At 50.0% G+C, this 8080-nt stretch overlaps 1 protein-coding gene across 1 annotated transcript; it reads left to right on the top strand.

Annotated features, from left to right (window-relative positions):
- Positions 1-247: 247 nt before the first annotated feature.
- LOC137676990 (olfactory receptor 14A16-like) lies at positions 248-1213 on the top strand. The gene has a single exon (XM_068424184.1). It carries the CDS (start codon positions 248-250, stop codon positions 1211-1213), a length of 966 nt encoding a protein of 321 aa, XP_068280285.1.
- The last annotated feature ends 6867 nt before the right edge of the window (positions 1214-8080 follow it).

The following is an 8080-nucleotide window of genomic DNA, read 5'->3' as shown; positions in this document are numbered from 1 at the left end:
CTCATGTTCTTATTTATCTCTTTATATATGTCAAGACAGAGTCCTGCAGAGCTCACAGCAGAGCCCCTTGCTTCCTGGGATACACTCAGGCAGCAGCAGCCAGAGCTCACCGAAGGTCTTCCTGAAAAGTGAAAGGTGGTTTGAGGGGGTTCAATATGAAATTGGATAGATTTTTCTCAGACAAGTTTGCCTTAACTTCTCACTTCCTTCACCTCCTTGAACAGATCCCCATGCTCAGAGGCACCAAATGTCCAACGGCAGCTCCATCACCGAGTTCATCCTCCTGGCATTTGCAGACATAAGGGAACTGCAGCTCTTGCACTTCTCTCTCTTCCTGGGCATCTACCTGGCTGCCCTCCTGGGAAATGGCCTCATCATCACCACTGTAGCCTGCAACCACCACCTTCACACCCCCATGTACTTCTTCCCCCTCAACCTCTCCCTCCTTGACCTAGGCTCCATCTCCAGCACTCTCCCCAAATCCATGGCCAACTCCCTCTGGGACACCAAGGTCATCTCCTATGCAGGATGTGCTGCCCAAGTCTTTCTGGTTGTCTTTTTCATTTCAGCAGAGTATTTTCTTCTCACTGTCATGGCCTATGACCGCTACGTGGCCATCTGCAAACCCCTGCACTATAAGACCCTGATGGGCAACAGAGCTTGTGTCCACATGGCAGCAGCTGCCTGGGCCAGTGGGTTTCTCAATGCTGTGCTGCACATGGCCAAGTCATTTTCCATACCTCTCTGCCAAGGCAATGCTGTGGACCAGTTCTTCTGTGATGTCCCCCAGATCCTCAAGCTCTCCTGCTCACACTCCTACCTCAGGGAAGTTGGTCTTGTCATGTTTAGTGTTTTTGTATTTTGGTGGTGTTTTGTTTTCATTGTGCTGTCCTACGTGCAGATCTTCAGGGCTGTGCTGAGGATCCCCTCTCAGCATGGACGGCACAAAGCCTTTTCCACGTGCCTCCCTCACCTGGCCGTGGTCTCCCTGTTTATAATCACAGGCACATTTGCTTATTTGAAGCCCCCCTCCATATCCTCTCCATCCCTGGACCTGGTGGTGGCAGTTCTGTATGTGGTGTTGCCTCCAGCAGTGAACCCCCTCATCTACAGCATGAGGAACCAGGAGCTCAAGGAGTCCATCGGGAAAGTTATAGTTATTTCAAGGATGGTTGTCAATACTGGTAAATTCTCCAGCGCTCTTCAGGAATGACTCCCATCATGCCCCGTTGCAGACCTGTCCTTTGTTTGCTGTATAATAATTTTTTTAATCATTATCTATGTTGTTATTATTTATTATTGTTTTCCTATATAAATGTGTGAATCCATCTTACTTCGCTTGAGGAATGAACCTGCTCTGTCTAACCTGGACCTGATATAAAAGTGTGTCTTTCACTGGGACTGAGCTGACACTCTCATTGCAGCTCTGAAATTAAATGGGATCACCCCAGTGCACTGAATGACGCTTGGGCTCTTCTTCCAAAGCTGATGTCAACAACAGGCCCAAGGAATTTCACCCCAAAAAGCCCTGTTTCTCCTTGGAATTGGAAGGGAAAAGCTCATGGTTCCGTGTTGGTAGCTGTTAGAAACCAGGCTTGGATTTTGGACTCACCCAGTGGTGTGTGGTGACTGTGGAGATGGTGAATGGTCAGTAAGGTACATAGCCAGGGCTTTCTCAGATATGCCAGTGCAGAAGAAATTCTCCAGGAAGGTAATCTAGAGCTTCCTGTAGAGCCTTGGTGTTCTACAGGGACAATGTGTGCCTGGGGTAAGCAGTAAGTGAAGCTCCATTAAGTGAGAGGTCACCCAAGGTGGCATCACCGAAATGGAAAATGCGAAATACTGGTATCTGCAACGAAAGAAAGGTGGACATACCTGGCCATAAACAGACAATCTCCAACAGGGAACAGCACCTCTGAAGGCACCACACCAATAACAGAACACACACAACCATGGACAACACAACTGTCCTCATGCTATTCCCTTCTCAGGCTGATCTGGGGTGAAGGCCAGGAGTGGTCTGGTTGTCCGCTGCAGCACTTAACCCATGGGCACACACACACACAGTTCCTCCAGTGTGGGCCTGAGTTTTGGGTGTGCTTAGGTGTCCTTCCCAGTCTTGGAGACATTACTCACTTGGCAACTTCAGCCTTGGGTCTCTCCACATCCTCATGTCCTCCTCTTCCAGCCACCTGGAGGTGGCCTTCAAAACATGTACATACATTCAGACACCCTCTTTCCCCCATACACACCCACACCCACACCCAAATGAGCACGTTCGCATAGCAAATAGCCAGGATCAGAGGTTAAGAAGAAGGCAGGACACACCATGGTGATCAGGCACAGGGTTTGGATAGATCAGCACTGAGCAGCCCCTTCACAGCTGCAGCAGCCCCCTTGCATCCCTTCCCATCCACAGGCTTCTTCCTCCCAGTTCACCTTGATCCTTCCCTTTCTGTGCCCCAGGCCCCTCTCCAGTTACCAGCTGTCACCAATTACTTTTTCCCCAATGGTCTCAGCTTTGTTCCATTTGTACCATTATTTGGTAGTTGGGACACCATTGCCTGGGTCATCTGGGCCTGAAATGGCATCACTGATGTGTTCCCCTGGCACTGCTGGCCTTGCAAGTCTTGACTCCCCAGAAGCTTCAGTTACCCGTGCAGTTTCGCCTCTTCTCATGTTTCTGCTCTTCAACCACTTGTGGGATCCAGCTGGGACACATGGTGCTGCCTGGACTTCTAGTCCCTTCTCACACGGATCTCTGTCACATCCCACAGTTTCTCGCTCCATGTCCCATATGTTCCCATCTGATGTGCAGGTGTCTTCACCCCAGGGTAAGGACTGACCAGGGGATCTCTCATCTGCTTGTGCGTTCACATCTGGTGCTTTCGATGACTTCATGATGCCTTCCTGCTCCTGGCCAATCACATTGCTGTCATGAGGTGACCTCCCAGCAACAGCCTCATCTCTACTCTCCCTGAGCAGTCATCTGTGTCATGTTGGCATTTGTGATGTGCTTGATGATGTCACAGTACCTGCCTGCCTGCTGCAGTTCAGTCAGGTTGCCAAACAAGTGACCTCAAAATCAACCTCCCAGCTACAATGCTTCGTCAGGCATCTCTCTCTTCCTGCAGCAGAAGTAAATTTCCAGCCAACTTCCCATGCACTTCCACTTTGCCAGGCTCTCTCCTCCCCGGCAATGTCATTTCTGCTGGGAGGCAGGAACATGCTCGCCCACAGGGACTGCAGAGCCCTGGTGGGACAGCTGGCGTGGTGGGAGGGCAGCCATGGGTGCATCTGAAGGGTATTTTGTCTAATTTTTCAGTCTGCTGAAGCAGGGATAGCAGCACACTCCAATGGATATTGATCCATGTTGTCTCCTAAGGAGATCTGGAAAAGAAGGACAAGCAGTCCCTGGAGGTCTCTATGGACAGCCTTGCTCCTCACCTCCCCTAGCCCACCTGTTCCCTCATAGGCCACCTGGGACTTGCATCACTTTTTCTTCACACCAGATGACTTCTCAAGGTCTTCAGCTGGATTTTACAGCTCCTTTGCACCAGCTCCCACCTGCTTTCCTTAGACAACTGGCTGCACACAGGCACAGAAAGATTTCTCTTCATTGCCAACAAACAGAAGTTAAGCAGGATACAATTTAATAAACATTAAAACTCTCTCCTCAGCTGTATGCTAAGTTCAAGCAGCATCTAACATGATCCACCTTTCAGAAGGGGGTTCCGTACAAGAACTGTTCTAGACAGAGGGATAAGAAAGGATAGACATAAACACAATTAAGGTGTTGAGTAAAGAGTTAATTAGACTTCTGAAATTGAGGTAAGTTTCTAACTCCCTGAAGCTCAAAACAGAACCCAGATAGTTGAGAGGCATCTGAATGACCGAAGAGCAAGGGGAGAAGGAAACCTGGGTGAATGGGAAGGGCATAAGTCCAGACAGTCTGCTGAAAAGATGTCCTTAGGCATGGCCATTGAATGAGGAGAGGCGGAAACACCTGAATGATGGGGGAGGTGAAATAATAGAATAGCGGCAATACAAGTACAAGAAAGATCAATATTTCCTTTCATGCCATTAGTACACTTCCTGAAAATTCCCATTCTGTCATGGTGGGAAAACATTGTTATTTCTTAAAAGCACTCCAATGATTCAGCTGATGAAAATCTGCTTGTATGTGATTTTCAAATGTAATGAAAGTAGTTAAAAATTGTGCACCTTTCCAGGCAGACATAAGTTGTCTGACCATAAAGAGGCAGTGCCACTTTTAGGGGCCCCAGTATACAGGCGTTGCTGGCCTGGGGTTTGCATCTATCACAGAGGAGCTGTGGGAGACCGGGGCACCTTGCAAGCTGCAGGTGGAGGCTGGGCAGGGGTTCCCCGGGCATCTACACTGGCACCAGGTGTCTGTGTCACTGTAGCTGAAGACATTTGTGTCCTACATCCATTCCCAGTTCTGGAAAGCACTTTCCATTTCAAAAACGGAAATCTGCCCCAAAGACTGAAAAAAAGCTGACAAGTGTGTTGACACATTTGTTTGTTTTGCTTTTGTCTTAAGTTCTTCTTACTTTCATTTTCATTGACATTAACTGGCATCTGACAGGCCTACAGGCATTAAAATGGGATCATCTGGTGTCTTGTACAGAGCCCCATGCCCTCAAAACCTTCCCTGCCCAGGACTCCTCAGTCTTTGCCCAGAGCCAGTCACACTGAGGTGTCGACCTCTTTTCACTGGATTAGATGTTGGTTTAGATAGTCTCTTAAAACACAGGAGGATTCATGCCCCATTATCATCTGCTCTGCTACAGTTAGAAATATGGCCCAACATCATCACAGGATCATAAGAGACCTGAGGTTGGAAGGGACCTCAGGAAGTCTGCAGTCCAACCTCTCAGAAACAGGGTCAGACCGAGCTGTTCAAGGCTTGATTCAGTCAGAGTTTGAAAACGTCCAAGGACAGAGACTGCACAGCCTCTCTGGGTGACCTGTTCCATGTGGGGTTTCACAGACATCCCAGCTCCAAGGCTGAGCAAGGCTGGGCATTCCCCCTGTGCAGGCCCTGAGCCCAGCAGAAGGAGGGACATGACTGTGCAGCAAAATAAACCCAAGAACTTGTGGGAGCGACCAGTGATGGAAGTGGACGAATAGTGAGGCAACCGGTGAAAGCTCACTCCAGACCCATTCCCTAACACATTGCCCCATGCCCCTCTCCCCTCAGCCCATGGAGAACCCCAGCACAGCAGCACAGCCACACAGGGGCAATCTCTTCAGCCTGATCCTGACCTCAGCTTTGGAAGAAGAGTCCAACCTCCAGACACCGGCACTGAGGAAACCCCCTTTTATTAGAGACAGGAGGCCAGCTGTACCATCGTGCCAGACAAATGCATGAAGGCCTCTGGGTCAGACAGGCTGGATTCAGGCCTCTGAAGATTGGAGTGAACGTAGACATTCTTGGAGAAACAGGACTATCACAGATAAAATGCCCAAAGCACAGGATGTTCACAACATGAATTCAAAATGACTTTTAAAGTGACATAGCATGCAGCAGCTTATTGCTGCTGAAAGATTATTGATTGAAGAAGTTTCTTCAGTGTGTCTTTGAGCTCCTGGTTCCTCATGCTGTAGATGGGGGGGTTCACTGCTGGAGGAACCACCACATATAGAACTGTCACCACCAGGTCCAGTGATGGGGATGAGATGGAGGGGGGCTTCAAATAAGCAAACATGGCAGTGCTGATAACCAGGGAGACCACGGCCAGGTGAGGGAGGCACGTGGAAAAGGCTTTGTGCCGTCCCTGCTGAGAGGGGATCCTCAGCACGGCCCTGAAGATCTGCACGTAGGACAGCACAATGAAAATAAAACAGCAGCAAAATACAAAAGCACTAAACATGACAAGTCCAACATTCCCTTGAGGATGTGGGGGATTTCACAGAAGAACTGGTCCAGGGCATTGCCTTGGCAGAGTGGTAGTGAAAATGTATTGGCAGTGTGCAGCACAGCAATGAGAAACCCACTGCCCCAGGCAGCTGCTGCCATGATGAGACAAACTCTGCTACCCAGGAGGGCCCCGTAGTGCAGGGGTTTGCAGATGGCAACGTAGTGGTCATAGGCCATGATGGTGAGGAGAGAAAACTCTGCTCCAACCAAGAAGGCAAACAGAAAGACCTGCACAGCATATCCTGTGTAAGAGATGGCCCTGGTGTCCCACAGGGAATTGGCCATGGATTTGGGGAGAGTGGTGGAGATGGAGCCTAGGTCGAGGAGGGAGAGGTTGAGGAGGAAGAAGTACATGGGGGTGCGGAGGTGGTGGTTGCAGGCTACAGTGGTGATGATGAGGCCGTTTCCCAGGAGGGCAGCCCAGGAAGAGCCAGAAGAGCAAGAGCTGCAGATCCCGCTTGTCTGTGAATGCCAGGAGGAGGAACTGAGTGATGGAGCTACTGTTGAACATCTGCTGCTTTTAGTCATGGGGGACTGTTCAAGGAGGAAAACACAGTAAGTTAGGGGAGATTTCTCTGAAAAATCAAAGCCATTTCCCATACCCGGTCTCTCTGATACACACACACACACACACACACATTTCTAGATCTTCCTTGAGCTCCGTGGCTGGAGCTCTTGTTGGTGCTGGCCGATTGTGTCATGAGGAGCAGGACCTCTGCAGGCTGGCTGCCAAGGAGTCAGCCTTGCTCTGCAGCAGTGGGTTCGTGGGAGTGGCGGGGTCAGGGGCCAGTCCTGGTGTTTGTCAGATGAAATTGCTGCTAACGCCAAAGGGCTTTTCAGCATCTGCACTCACAGTGTTAAGGAACCGGGGTGGCAGAAGGCAGTTTGAGAGGTTTGGTTTTCTTTACAGCTCCCCCATCTTCCCTGGAGAGTGTTCTTGGGTGTCAGAAACCCTCAGCATTTCTGCTGCACTCAGGGAGAACAGAGCAAGGGAAGAAGATCGTCTGTGGCTTAGTTAGTTAGAAGGGGGAGCTGGTCTGTCTTTCTGTCTTGTTCCCAGCTGCCCTGGGCTTGCACCTTTCTGAAATGGAGGATGATCACACTGCTATGCTACCCTGAAAAGCCACTAGAGGCTGCTGAGAGCGCACGGATCCACCTCAGACCACTAAATCATAGAATCGTAGAATCTGTTTCATTGGAAAGGACCTTTAAGATCATGAGCCCAACCATTAACCCAGCACTGTCAAGCCCACCACTAAACCATGTCCCTAAGCACCACATCTACAGGTCTTAAATCCCTCCAGGGATTGTGACTCCACCACTTCCCTGGGCAGCCTGTTCCAATGTTTGATAACCTTTTCAGTGGAGAAATTTTTCCTGATATCCAATCTAAACCTCCCCTGGCAAAACTTGAGGCTGTTTCCTCTCATCCTATCCCTCGTTACCTGGGAGAAGAGACCAACACCCACCTTGCTACAACCTCCTTTCAGGTAGTTGTAGAGAGTGATAAGGTCTCCCCTGAGCCTCCTTTTATGCAGACTAAACAACCCCACTTCCCTCAGCTGCTCCTCATAAGACTTGTGCTCTAGATCCTTCACCAGATATCTCACCCCTTCTTAAGATCTCAGCACCCCTTTCTAGCCCAGGACACACACTACTCATTGTGCCCCCTGGAAGGCAGCTCACAGCTTGGAAGGACACCCCAAGGAGATAGCCAGCTGTGCTAATGATGGCATATGATTACGGGAGAGACAGCTCATTCACCAGCCTCACAGACTGCATCACCCAGAGCTTCACAGGTTAGAGGAAAGCTGGCACACCTCATTGCCATGGACACAACTGCATGGGAACCCACAAAATCAGTGCCTGACTCTGCAGTTGAATCTCCCATTCCCAGACAGCCTGACAGGACTAGTGAGAGCAGCCGAGAGAGGCAAGGAGAGAGGCAGAGGGGCACTCAGGACAACTTTTCCCTTTCCCATCTCTGCACACCAGCTCTCAGATGGCAACAATATAGGGCAGTCACCCTTCATCCCTGGATAGTGGGAAATGGGCATGTGGCAGGAGAGATGCACTTCATCTCTTCTGCTGCTAGGTGGATGAGAAGGTGACCCCGTGAGGGCTGTGCTGGGTGGG

Source organism: Nyctibius grandis (genome assembly GCF_013368605.1).
Source record: "Nyctibius grandis isolate bNycGra1 chromosome 34 unlocalized genomic scaffold, bNycGra1.pri SUPER_34_unloc_1, whole genome shotgun sequence".
Lineage (NCBI taxonomy): Eukaryota > Metazoa > Chordata > Aves > Nyctibiiformes > Nyctibiidae > Nyctibius > Nyctibius grandis.
The sequence above is the reverse complement of the archived record's forward strand: the minus strand, read 5'-3'. Positions and strand labels throughout refer to the sequence as shown.

Coding starts and splice junctions, on each gene's coding strand:
- LOC137676990 (XM_068424184.1), top strand. CDS start 248: ATGTCCAACGGCAGCTCCATCACCGAGTTCATCCTCCTGGCATTTGCA.